Source organism: Leopardus geoffroyi, chromosome X (assembly GCF_018350155.1).
Source record: "Leopardus geoffroyi isolate Oge1 chromosome X, O.geoffroyi_Oge1_pat1.0, whole genome shotgun sequence".
Lineage (NCBI taxonomy): Eukaryota > Metazoa > Chordata > Mammalia > Carnivora > Felidae > Leopardus > Leopardus geoffroyi.
The window spans coordinates 70,741,870-70,756,404 of NC_059343.1; the positions used below are offsets into that span (position 1 = coordinate 70,741,870).

The 14,535-nt window shown below is 33.9% G+C and overlaps 1 protein-coding gene across 2 annotated transcripts in view; it reads left to right on the plus strand.

Moving 5' to 3' along the window:
* Nucleotides 1-14,535, plus strand: part of LOC123594530 — a 414,794-nt gene that overhangs the window by 321,512 nt on the left and 78,747 nt on the right. For both annotated transcript variants that reach the window (XM_045471283.1, XM_045471284.1), the window contains 2 exons: nt 10,351-10,472; nt 10,879-12,389. In XM_045471283.1, the coding sequence (XP_045327239.1) occupies nt 10,351-10,472; nt 10,879-12,389 (1,633 nt within the window). The remainder of the gene's footprint in view (nt 1-10,350; nt 10,473-10,878; nt 12,390-14,535) is intronic.

Below are 14,535 nucleotides of genomic sequence, written 5' to 3' on the forward strand. Positions count from 1 at the left end.
GTGTCTCTGTCTCTGTCTCTCTGTCTTTCATCTCTGTGATCAGGGCTCCCCCACCTCCACAGCACCTGTGATTCTTTTCTCCCCTCAATTCATCTCTCTGGACACCTCCAAAAGTTCTAGTTTTGTTCCTTTAGCTGTGCAGTTTGTTTTCTCAGTCCTCAGATCAATTTCTTGGGTGTTCAGAATGACTTGGTATTTATCTAGCTGTGTTCAAGGGGTGAGGAAAGCACAGGGTCTTCCTACTATCCATCATTTTAACTCATTCTCTTCTCTATGTGTTCTTTGAAAGACTGTCTATTTGGGTCCTTTGCCCAGTTTTAAATTTGGTTATTTGTAGGTGTTTTTGTTTTTGTTTGCTATTGGGTTGTAGGAGTTACTTATATTTTTTGGATATTAAACTTATATCAGATATATGGTTTGCAAATATTTTCTCTCATTCTATATGCTACTTTTTTGTTTTGTTGATTGTTTCTTTTCCTGTGCAGAACATTTTCAGTTTTATGTAATCTCACTTGTTTTTGCTTTTATTGTTTGTACTTTTTGTGTCATATACAAAATATCATTACAAGATGAATGTCAAAAAGTTTTTTCCCTATTCTTCTTCTAGGTGTTTTACAGCTTCAGATCTTATATTTAAATATTTAAGCCATTTTGAGTTGATGTTTGTGTATAGTGCAATTCTTCTGTATGAGGATATTCAGTTTTCCCACTACCACTTATTGAAAAGACCATCCTTTCCCCCATTTTGTATTCATGGTGCCTTTGTCAAAATTAGTTGACTATATATGCATGGGTTTATTTCTGAGCTCTTTATTTTGTTCCATTGGTCTATGTATTTGTTTTTTATGCCAGTAATATTCTGTTTTGACTAATATAGTTTTGTAACATAGTTTGGAATCAGGAAGTGTGATAACTTCAGCTTTGTTCTTCTCTCTCAAAAATGCTTTGGCTATTTAGGTTCTTTTGTGGTTCCATATGAATTCTAGAATTGTTATTCATGTGAAAATGTTATTGGTATTTTTATAAGAATTTAATTGTATCTGTAGATAACTTTGGGTAATATAGAAATTTTAATTAATATTATTTCTTCCAACCCATGAACATGGGTATTTTTCCATTTATTTATGTCCTCAATTTCTTCTATCATTATTTTATAGTATTCAGTGTGCAGATCTATCACCTCCTCAGTTAAATGTATTCCTATGTGTTTTATTATTTTTGATAATTATTCTTATTTTTAAACAGAAAAAGTACAGCTTGTTTAAATCTATTTTTCACAAATACATTTTGAACACTGTAACTGGAAGTTCATTCATGACAATAAGAAAATTTTAAAAAATGAAGAATTGACCTATTAGCTAGGATTTTGCTACATCCATAAGTCACATGCTATCCCTTTAATACTGCTTCCAGAGTTTGTCATTTGACATAAATCAATGTGACCTTTGTAATTACTAACACTTCTATTAGCAAAGAATAATAATTTGCAGCTCAGCAATTTAGTATGTAATCAATAGTAACCAATCTGCAGGGGAAAATCACACTGTAAATTTTACAAACTAATAACCTAAATGTTGATACACATTAGTTAGTTGATCTATAAAAAAACATTTTCAAATCTAATTCAGAGATATTATAGCTATGTCTTGGGTATTTGTCAACAAATCAATAACTAGAAACAACAAAAAATTATAGCAATATAGTTCTTCTGTTATTTCCTTAACTTTGTTTTAATCTATTATTCATCCAATGGTGATATATGGAGAGTCCTCCTTAGTTTTAAGTATTATTTGAAGTCACTGAATTCTTAAAATGAGATTATAAATTATGAGTTTTTCCTTCCTAGTAACTTACATCATAGTTAGAAATCAAAACTTGAACTCAAGGGTTATAATCAGATAACTTTAGGGTTCAGAATGGTACCTTAAATAATTGAAACAGGCCAGATATATAAAAATAAGAAGTGACTGGGAAAGATGTGGACCAGGAGTCATGGGCTTGCCTAAATGTATTCAAATTCAAATGTATTTTTTTATTTTTTTAAATTTACATCCAAGTTAGTTAGCATATAGTGCAACAATGATTTCAAGGGTATATTCCTTAATACCCCTTACCCATTTAACCCATCCCCACTCCCACAACCCCTGCAGTAACCCTCTGTATGTTCTCCATAAGAGTCTCTTATGTTTTGTCTCCCTCCCTGTATTTATATTATTTTTGCTTCCCTTCCCTTATGTTCATCTGTTTTATATCTTAAAGTCCTCATGTGAGTAAAGTCATATGATATTTGTCTGTCTCTGACTGACTAATTTCGCCTAGCATAATATCCTCTAGTTCCAACCACATAGTTGCGAATGGCAAGATTTCATTCTTTTTGACTGCCAAGTAACCACAACCACATCTTCTTTATCCATTCATCCATCAATGGAACTTTGAGCTCTTTCCATACTTTGGCTATTGCAGGTATGCTGTTTTGAAGGGGCACATGCACCCCAATGTTTATAGCAACACTATCAAATTCAAATGTATTTTAAAAGATTGTACCATGCTGGTCAATCATAAAAAGTTTTAGAATCAGATTAGACTCACCAACTACTAAAATAAGGCAATAGAGCACCTGGGTGGCTCAGTCGGTTAAGTGACCAACTTCAACTCAGATCATGATCTCACTGTTCATGGGTTCGAGGCCCGCATCGGGGCTTTGTGCTGACAGCTCAGAGCCTGGAGCCTGCTTCGGATTCTGTGTCTCCCCGTCTCCCTGCCCCTTCCCCTCTAATGCTATGTCTCTCCCTCTCAAAATAGAAATTTTTAAAAAGATAATAAATAATAAAATAAAATAAGGCAATAGATGATTGTCCAAGAATTAAGTGCACACAAAAAACTAAAGTATTGTAAATTCAAAAGAAATTAAACTGTTAATCTGAAAATTTTTTCATAGAGTAAAATATAATCTGGATTTAGAATATTTTGATGGAAAAAACTGGGTAAGGTCGTATAGGCAGGGAGAAATATTTTAATTTTGTCCCATCCCTTAATATCTGACATTTTCTTTTAAACTTGTCTTCTTGGGAATTTATGAAAATATTATTCTTAGTTCAAATTAAAGGCGAATATTTGTTGTTATCTATAATATTCAAAACAACTTTTACCCTCCCCCCCCCAGATTATATCCAAATGATGTCAAGAATTATTTCCAATAAATAACTGAACTTATAGGAGAGGTTAAACATAGTTGGCTAAATTTAAACACTAACATTTAAATAGTTTAAGGTAATACCAGTGAAAACATATACTTGTGATGTATTTTTCTTGAATAAGTATCCATACACATTAAAAATATCATAAGTTAATATACTGTAAGCTTTATTCTTGAGATATTTTATAAAAATGTTTATGCTTTTCTTTTTCAAGCCCCTCTAGCCTACGTGAAGTTGAATTCACATTTTAGAAAAAGTAATTCCAATGAGATAATTTGATATGACGTGAAGTCTCAAATGAAGACATTTTATTGTTTTTAAGTTTATATTTAAATTCCAGTTAGTTAACATACAGTGTAATATTAGTTTAACATGTAACATGTAATGATTCAACACTTCCATACAGCATCTGGTGTTCATCCCAATAAGTACAATCTTTAATCCCCATAACCCATTTCACCCATTATTCTACCCTCTAGTTTGTTCTCTATAGCTAAGAGTCTGTTACTTAGTTTGCCTCTTTCTATTTTTTTTTTACCTTTCAGTCATTTGTTTCTTAAATTCAACATATGAGTGATATATTGTATTTTTCTTTCTTTGACTAACTTATTTCACTTAGCATGATACTCTTCTGCTACAAACACATTGTTGGACATGACAGGATCTCATTCTTTTTATGGCTGACTCGTATTCCATTATGTATCCACCACTTCTTTCAATCCATTTATTAGTCCATGGACACTTGGGCTGTTTCCGTAACTTGGCTATTGTAGAAAATGCTGCTATAAACATTAGTGTGCATGTATCCATTTGAAATAGTATTTGTGTAATATTTGGGTAAATTCCTAGTAGTTCAATTGCTGGAACATAAGGTAGTTCTAGTTTAACTCTTTGAGTAACCTCCATATAATTTTCCAGAGTGGCTGTACCAGTTTCTATTTCTACCACCAGTGTAAGGTTTCCTTCTCTCCACATCCTTGCCAACTCCTGTTTCTTCTGTTGTTAGTTTTGGCCATTCTGACGGGTGTGAAGTGACATCTCATTGTAGTTTTGATTTGTATTTCCCTGATGATCAGTGATGTTGAGAACCTATTCATGTTAGCCATCTGAATTTCTTCTTTGGAAAAATGTTTATTCATGTCTACTGCCCATTTCTTAATTGGACAGTTCATTATGTGAATGTTGAGTTTTATAAGTTCTTTATATATTTTGTATACAAACCCATTATCATATATGTCATTTGCAAATATCTCTTCACATTCCAAAGGTTGACTTTTAGTTTTGTTGACTATTTCCTTCACTGTGAAGTTTTGGGGTTTTTTGTTTTTCTTTTTTTGAGGAAGTTACAATAGTTTGTTGTTGTTGTTTTTTGTTGTTGTTGTTGTTGTTGTTGTTGCTTTTGTTTCGTTTGCTTCAGGAAACATCTACAGAGAAGTTCGTATGTCTGAATATCAAAAAGGTTACTGTCTGTATTTTCTAGGATTTGATGTTTCAGGTCTCATGTTTAGGTCTTTGATCCATTTGAATTTACTTTTGTGTATGGTGTAAGAAAGTGGTCCAGTTTCATTCTTTTACATGTTGCTGTCCACTTTTCCCAACACCATTTGTTGAAGAGACATTTTCCCATTGGATATTCTTTCCTGCTTTGTTGAAGATTAATTGGCCATATAGTTGTGGATTCATTTATAAGTTTTCTATTGTAATCTAATTATTTATGTGTCTATTTTTGTGCCACTACCATGCTGTTTTGTTCACTATAGCTTTGCAATATAACTTGAAGTCTGGAGTTATGATGTCTTCAGCTTTGCTTTTCTTTTTCAAGGTTGCTTTGGCTATTTGGGTTCTTTTGTGGTTTCATACATATTTTAGGATTGTTTGCTGTAGTTCTGTTAAAATGCTGTTGGTGGTGGTGGTTTGATAATGATTTTATTACATGTGTAGATTATTTTGGTAATATAGACATTGTAACAATATTTCTTCTTCCAATCCACGAGCATAGATGGAGCATTCCATTTTTTGGTGTCATCTTCAATTTCTTTCAACAGTGTTTTATAGTTTTCAGAGTACCAGTATTTCACCACTTTGGCTGCATTTTTCCTAAGCATCTTATTGTTCTTGGTGCAATTGTAAATGTAATTGATTCCTTCATTTCTCTTTCTGCTGCTTTATTATTGGTATATACAAATGGAACAGATTTCTGTACATTAACTGTGTATCATGAGACTTTGCTGAATTTGTTTATCAGTTCTAGCAGTTTTTTGGTGGAGTCTTTCAGGTTTTCTATACAGAGTATCATGTCATCTGCAAGTAGTCAAAGTTTTACATTTTCCTTGCCAATTCAACTGCCTTTCATTTCTTTTTGTTGTCTGACTGTTGTGGCTAGAACTTCCAGTACTCTGTTAATTAACAGTGGTGGGAGTGGACAACCTTGTTTTATTCCTGACTATAGAAAAAAAGCTGCCAGATTTACTCCATTTAGGATGATATTAGCTATGGGTTTTTCAGAGATGGTCTTGATTATGTTGAGGTATGTTTCCTGTATCCCTACTTTGTTGAGGGTTTATATAATGAATGGGTGTACTTAGTCTAATGTTTTTTTGGCATCTATTGAGATTATCATATGGTTCTTCTCCTTTCTTTTATTAATGTGATGTATCACATTGATATATTTGCCAATATTGAGCCACTCTTGCAACCCAAGACTAGATCCCACTTGATTGTACTGAAATATTGTTTTGTGAGGGAGAAAGAGAGCGAGAACAAGCACAAGCAGGAGAGGGGAGGAGGGAGAGGGAGAAAGAGAAACTTAAGCAGGCTCCAAGGGACTTGATTTCATGACTGTGAGATTATGGCCTGAGATGAAATCAAGAGTCAGATGCTTAACTGAGCCACCCAGGCATCCATGAATGATTTTTTAAATATATTGTTGGATTTGGTTTGCTAGTATTTTATTGAGAATTTTTACATCCATGTTCAACAGGGATATTGGCCTGTTGTTCTCTTTTTTAGTGTATCTATCTGGTTTTGATACCAGGATAACACTAGCCTCATAGAATGAGTTTATAAGTTTTCCTTCCTTTTCTATTTTTTGGGAATAGTTTGAGAATATGTATTAACTTCTTTAAATGTTTGGTAGAATTCTCCTGTGGATCCACCTGGTCCTGGATTTTTGTTTGTTGAGAGAATTTTGTTTACTGATTCAATTTATTTGCTGCTTATCAGTCTGTTCAACTTTTCTATTTCTTCCTGTTTCAGTTTTGGTATTTTATATATTTCTAGAAATTTTCCTTTTCTTCCAAGTTGTTCAATTCCTTGGCATATAGTTTTTCATAATACTCACTTCCATTGTATTTCTGTGGTATTGGTTGTTATTTCTCCTCTCTCATTTGTGATTTTATTCATTTGGGTCCTTTTCTGTCTTTTTGACAAGTGAGGATAGAGGCTTATCAATTTTATTTTTTTTTTCTAAGAACCAGCTCCTAGTTTCATTGATTTGTTGTTTTGTGTTTTTTTGTTTCCTTTCTATATCATTTATTTCTGCTTTCATCTTTATTAGCTCCTTCCTTTCCCTAGCTTTAAGCTTTGGTTGTTGTTCCTTTCTAGCTATTTTATGTGTAAGGTCAGGTTGTTTATTTCCTAAACTGTTGAAGGAACTATTCTCCCTGCTGGGCTAAAAGACTTTTTTGCACTTTACTTTTTTTTACATTTTTAAAATATAAAAGTCTTCCTTTGCTCTTGGGTCATACAAAAACAGATCATAGGCTGGATTTGGCCGGCAGGGCATAGTTTTCCAGCCCCTCATCTAGCTCATGTTTTCTTAAACTGGGCTCTACTTTGGGTGCTTATTAAAATACTTGGATATTCTGGTTTCTTTCCTTGAAATTGAATAGCAAATGGGAATTCTTACAAGTGATGATTTCCCAAAGTAAACCTCTAGGGAAATGTACCATGTACAATGATGGGGATAGTTTACCAAAAGGAGGACCATTTAAGAGTTAAGTTTCATAAGTACAGACCTTACTTCGTTTATTTCTTTTTTAAATTTTTAAAAAAATTTTATATTTATTTATTTACGAATACAATTTATTGTCAAATTGGCTTACATACAACACCCAGTACTCATCCCAACAAGTGCCCTAACAATGAATATTTTATTTATTTTTGAGAGAGTGCAAGCAGGGGAGGGTCAGAGAGAGGGAGACAGAGGATCTGAAGTGGCTTTGCACTGACAGCAGTGAGCCAGGTGTGGAGCTTGAACTCATGAACTGCTAGATCACTGGGGACAAAGTCAGATGCCCAACCGACTGAGCTACTCGGGTGCCCCTGGATCTTACTTCTTTTAGAAAGTAAAGGGGATTCTTACTGTGCTCTAAAACTCCCTATTTAAGCCTTGGCATCCTCAAAATTTTTCAAATCACATGCTATGACTTCCTTATCATATAATTGCATTAAGATTAACATTAATTACACAAAAATACTTTTTACTAAAAAAAAAACATTATGGAGCAAAACCTTTCTATATAGCTTATTAACCGAACCTTTTTGTTATCTTCACATTCCCCATGCACCTAGAAGTTTGCCTGGGAGTCAGCTGTTAGACTCTGAGGCCTAGATAACAGTGAGTCTATTTCTTTTAGAACAGTGGCTAGCTAGAATACAATTATATATTATAGGTGTGTGGCCATGGCACTGATGTCATCAGATCAGGAAATGGTCTAATAAATTTATTCTTCTTAATGGCTAAAGTAATCTGTTAAGATTATTCGATAAAATTACAACTTTGTTCTATATAAGATGCAGTAAAAATAGATATAAATAAAGGAAAATGTGGATATAAACCTTTGGACAGAGTTTTACGGACTTAACTAAAAATCAGTTTAGTGTACAGTATAAAAGTGTACATTAATTCTTTTTTTAATGTTTATTTATTTTGAGAGAGAGACAGAGTGTGAGTGGGGGAGGGGTAGAGAGAGAGAGGGAGACACAGAATCAGAAGCAGGCTCCGGGCTCTGAGCTGTCCGCACAGAGCCCAATGTGGGGCCTGAACTCACAAGCCGCAAGATCATGACCTGAGCCAAAGTCAGAAGCTCAACCAACTGAGCCACCTAAGCACCCCAAAACTGTACATTAATGCTTTAGAGGAAAGAAGCAACTTTCTAGAAAGAGGGGGAACTTTTTACAGATTCATTAGTTGGAGACATTTATTTAACAATCTAATTGAATTTAGTTTTCATAGAATTTTTTTCTCTCAATTAGAAATCAGTACTGTTCAGAATTACAGTTCTCAGGAAAGCATAGCCTTAGAGATAAAGATAGATTAGCTTTTACAAAGTTCTAATTAATTTATAAATATCTTTTACCCTCTTTTTATGTTAGTTGAAGTTTAATCAGCTAGCAGATATATTTATTTCAAAAGTGTCACCTCTGGAAAGTGGTATTACTAGGAAGAACACTTAACCCTTCTGATACTCTACACCATCTTTGAAAGTATTCTTACTAAAGAAGATATTTGGTTTAGTTTTCCAAAAAGCAGACATAAATGTTTGTTATAGTCAAAGTCCCCAAACATCAGGAAGTATGACAATCCTAAATAACCACTGTGAATTCCATATTTATTGTGTTTTCTGTTAGATTTTTTTATCAGATAGTAGAATATGTAGCTGCCTTTGGTTCTTTTGGAAAGAATAGAAACATTATCTATATAGTTCCTGAGGAGGCCAGGTATCCTGATAAATCCAATACATGAAAGGATATTAGTTGCAAATTCATAAAGACAAATATTATTTTATTAAGCATATATTATGTTTAGTTGAATAAAATTTGCTTATATTTTTCCTCACCCTTTAATTTTTTGTCTTGACTTTCAAACTAATGAAAACTAGTGAATTGGAGTCATAATAGAAAAGCTATTACTATGATTTGAGACTAGGAGTAAAAGAAATTCTGAGTACTGGCATGTTTTAGACGAATGTTTAGAAGCACATGAAATTTATTTCTTATCTACCTCTCCTAGGGTGTGAAAATTTCAGTATTGTTCATGTTTGTTTGCCATATAAATCAACATTGCATTTCCTTTACACGTTATGTCTTACCAGTTTTCATAGTGAGTGTTTTCTCTTAATCGCTAGTTCATGTGAGCCTCACAGTTGTCTGCTGAGACAGGACATTCTAAATATTTTGTTATAATCAATTATAGAGTATATTAAACCTCGTGGAATTTTTTTTTCTTATATCATACCTAAATGTCATGTTATAAGTCTATTTTTTGCACGGGTTTTATTGAAAATGGAGTAAATCTTTTGTGTAGATAAAATTCATTTTGTTCATTTTTTTAACTTTCTCTTCTCCTGTGCTTGGACTCCTTATTTGTCTAAAAGACACATTTTTAAGGTATGTTATATGTGAAGGCTAACAATAAAATATTAACAGCAACTATGATGTCCCTGAAGGCTCCTTTTGGTTGAAAGAAACAGAACCCCATTCATACTACCTTGAGAAAAAACAAAAGGAGGGTGATAAGAACTTAAGTCAAGGATCATCATTACTATAGAGAACTCAAGGACAGAAAGTAAATATTTAGGAGGAACTGGAATCAGGAACCCATGTAAAAATGTTTTCGTCTGTCTAGAGGCATATGATATGTGGTTTCAACTTCCTTTATGTATGGCTGTTTTATTCTTCACATTCTCTGCTTCTTGACTTTTTTCTACTTCTCTAGGCATATGACAGACTGTTTTCTCATAGTGCCTGAGATTGCCTGTCCACACTTCAAACACAGCAGAAAAACACCTGAATTCTAACTCTAAATCCCAAGTAAAGAGAATCTACTCCAATTTGGGTAAAATCCCAGCTACCTACAACCAAGGGACTGGGTAACAGTACCAATGCAGCATTGGGAATGGCCATTAGTTCTTGGAAAGGTAGAGGCTAGGAACACACCTTACAACATATCTATCATGTCTGCCTTTATACTTAAATATTAATTCTGAAGTTTTACTTTGGAAGAGGTTCTCACTATGACTTTCCCTCAAGCACAAGTGAAGCTAATGAAGTGATATACTCCCCTCAATCAAAATTACTAAGTGTGCTATTTTTCATGGTAAATGCAACTGAGAATTTATAACTTGGTTTATGATTTATTTTGCTTTTACAGCCAATAACTACAACTAATTCATCAAGTGAACTTATATTCTCACTTCAAGATGTGTCCCTTCCAATTGAAATAGTACCAGAAAAATTTGAATATTTTTCCCCAGAAAGGCTCAACACTCCAAGGTAAGCCTCACTAAAAACCAGATCTACAACCTTAACTTGGTGTAGAATATAGAAAGTTTGTTTTATTTTCCACTACATTCTTAACATGATATTCAAGTCCCAAAATAATGATTCATTGATTAGAAAGGAACAAGAAAATAGTACATTTCAAGAGAGTGTCCTAGGCAGGCTATTACTTTCAGCTGTAATGGAAAACAGCTAATGTAAGGGTAAATGCAAGTGTAAAATCTGCTTACACTGATATTATTCCAATTTGTTCACAAGAATGTTGGTGGTGTTTCTTACTTTCTACAACCTGATAGAAATGTGTACTCTATAGTATTTTCACACAGAAAGGTTTTCAACAGAGAAAACATTTAACATTTGATGAATATTTTTAAGGTGTTCATGTTTGTCTTTCTTTAAGTAATGAAGGAGCAATTGTGATGTCACATGATGAAGGAAGCAAGTCTGAAACAGAAGCTTCTGATACAAAAATTTCTGAAATTTCAACGGGTTCTTTGGACTATAAAAGTCTCCAAGACCTAAAAATAATTGAAAGTGACACCCCCTTGCTGGAATCTGGCTCTGAAAGATGTGTGATTGATTCTGACTCTGATAGAGGCATTGGTTTGGACTCTGACTTAGAACAGCACTCAAAAGACTCTGATTCAATAATATGGGGAATGGACTCAGACTCAGAAAAACGTCTCATGGACTCAAACTCTGTGAAACATCTGCAAGAAGCAGAAAAATACCAGGTGGCTTCAAGTTCTATGAAAGACCTGATGGAGTCAGAGCAACAGCTAGTGGGAGTTGAACAATGCCAGATGGACTCTGACTCTTTGAAACACTGGATGGACTCAGATTCAGAAAAATGTTTGGCAGACTCTGACTCTGAAAAATATGGGTTGAACTCAGACAGTGAAAGACCTGAGATGGATTCAGACTCAGAAAAATCCCCTATGGCTTCTGCATCTGTGAAACACCCGCTAAAGGCAGAAAAATGCCAAATAGCTTCAGATTCTGTAAAAAGCCTGATGGAATCTCCGAAAATGTTGATGGAGACCAAACAACACTGGATGCTCTCTGCTTCTGAGAGGTATGTGATAGACTCAGACATGGATAGAGATGAAATGGACTCAGCTTCTGCATCGTCAGTATGTCTGATGGGGGAAGAAAAACACCAGGAAAAGATAAAATCTAAGAGATATATAATGGAATCTGATTCTGAACCATGTGAGATGGACTCAGACTCAGAAAGATATGGGCTAGCCTCAACAGCTGTGAAATGTGTCATGGATGCTAAAACATTCCAGTTCAGCACTGATACTGAGGGATGCGGGATGGATTCTTGGTCTGAAAGACATACAAATGACTTAGATTCTGAAAGCCCAGAGATGGTCTCTGATTCAGTGAAACACACAATTAAGGCTGAAAATTGCCAGAGGGCCTCTGACTTGGAAAGTTTATGGATGGGCCTCAGGTTTGAACCTAAAAGATGCTGGACTGACTCTGAAAGACAAAAATTGAACTTTGACTATGGTAGATGTTGGGATAGCTCTGGAAGATATCAATTTAGGTCCGAAAGAATTCAGCATAGCTCTGGAAAATGTAGGGATGACCCTCAAAAACGTTGGGATAGCTTTGAAAGACATCAAATAGACCCCAATTCTGGAAAATATCTAGCAGATTCTGAAAATAAAAGACATAAAAATGAGTTTGAAAGTGAAAGACTCATGATGGATATGGCGAAGGAACAGTGTCTGATATTTGAAAATAAGAGACTTCAAACAGATGAAGACAAGAAAAGGTATCTCATAACATCTGACAGTGAACAAGAGCACAAGATTGTATTTCACAATGAAAGACACCCCGTTTACTCAGAAAATGAAGCAGAAAGGCTTGGTGCTCGCAAGAAGGATAATCGTCCTCAGGGTAAGCCTAAATATGTGTGACTTTTGAAAGTATAATTAATAACATGGTGACAATTACAAAATGTCAGTAGCTTTAACGGGTTTGAGCCTGAGATCATTTCATCAGAAGCTCAGAGAAAAGGCATCTTCTTTCTAGATTTCCATTCACTTTTGAAAATTAGGCAAATAGGAGCACCTGGCTCGCTCAGTCAGTAGAGCATGTGACTCTTGATCTTGGGGTTGTAAATTGAAGCCCCATGTTGGGTGTAGAGGTTACTTAAAATCTTCAATAAAATTAGACAAATCATCTCTCTTTATCTACTTCATAAAAGAATAAAAATTAGAGAATTATTAGCAAATATGGTTATTTGTGCCTAGAAAACTGCATGCTAAATTTTGCTCCGATTGTTCTGGAATGGGTCAGTAGAAATTGCTCGTAAACTTTTCCCCATTATTAGTTGGTGTGAAAAGTAGTATCCAAGCCTAACTATACAGACATCCAGCTTAACTTGCTTCTCTCAAAATTATTATAAAAGCTGCATAATTCTCAATAAATAGTTGGCATTTACCTTGTTAGTCACATTTACTTTTACTTCACACTACATCATTATAATTCTCCATTTCCTAAACCATTGCATTAAGGTATGCTTAAAACAAAGGAACTATTATCATTTCATAAAATGTTTTTCTTCGTATTATTCATTTTCCACAGAGTCCTTTAGCTACAATTCAAAGGAGAAAAAAAAAAACTAAGAACTTGACCCCTAAACATTCAAAAGAGATTTTACCTCTGAAAATATAACAAGAAACTTTGTGCTTCAATAAACTCCAGTGACTCTTCAAAAATAGATCATTTGAAATAGTATATATTCAATGTATGATAAAGTTTTCCTATTTTAATATGCTATTTATACAGGAGTCTTTGAAATTTATCCTATATAATACTGACTTTTACATGTTATATTCTTTTAAGTAGAACAGGTTATTGAATCCAATAAAAATATACTATATATTTTTGGGCATTTACTAACACAAAATGTTATCCAGGGGTTTCCTTGATTGTCAGACAGGTACATTTATCCTCAAGCCATTAATTCAGTTGGATTAACTGTGAAATATTTTATTTGAACAGTCAGAGGAAAATATTCATCTCATTCTTTATATTCCCTAACAAAAATAATCTGGTTTCAAATAGAAATGAAATTCTATTGGAAAAGATTAAGGAGTGTAAGAAATGAATTTCTGAGATCCTCTTACAATGCAACATATTGGTAGGGTGGTGAAAGAAGTATGCTACCTTTCATGAAGAGGGGGAAAACCCTTAAAACAATGTTTTTATTGGATTTGAATTTGGTAACACTAAGTTGAATTATCTCCTAACCAAATATCATTCTCTTCTAACAAGGCAATATTAGTGATTCTTTAAGAGTTGTATAAATCAGCATGGAGGGTATAAAGATTAACATTTCACATTCAGCTTCAGTTTTGATATTTTCAAACAATATCTAATAAATGTCCAGTGAAATAGCATAACTACTTCTAAAGAACTCAACTGCACTGTTATTGATGTGCTTTGTAAAATTTTGCCAATCAAGTGCTTACCATATGCTCAGCATACAATAAAAACATAAATGTATAATACCTTAAATTTCTATAACACCTTTCAGCCTTCCAAAGTCCATTAATATGAAAATAACAACCATCTAATATTGTCAAGCACTGTGCTACACAAGTCACATGCATTATTACATCTAAACCCATCCTTTACATAATACCTAAGCTTTATACAACACTGCTAGGAAAAACTCTAAGCATTGTATGCATACTAATCTGTTAGTACCAATTCACCAGAACCAATTAATGAATACTAATTTACAAGTTTTACATGTGTGAATTCATTAAACCCTTACAGCAATCTAGGACATAGGCACGTTTATCATTTCTAGTTGACCAATGAAAAAACTGAGGCACAAAGAAATTATATAATTAACCAAGGTAACATAATACATGGCAGTCAAGATATGAACCCATGCTCCAAAGTCTGTGCTATTAAACATGAAGACATCTTTCAGCTAAGAAGAATATATACTATCCCAGGGTACCTGGGTGGCTCATTCAGTTAAGCGTCCGACTTCATCTCAGGTCATGATCTCACAGTTTGTGGGTTC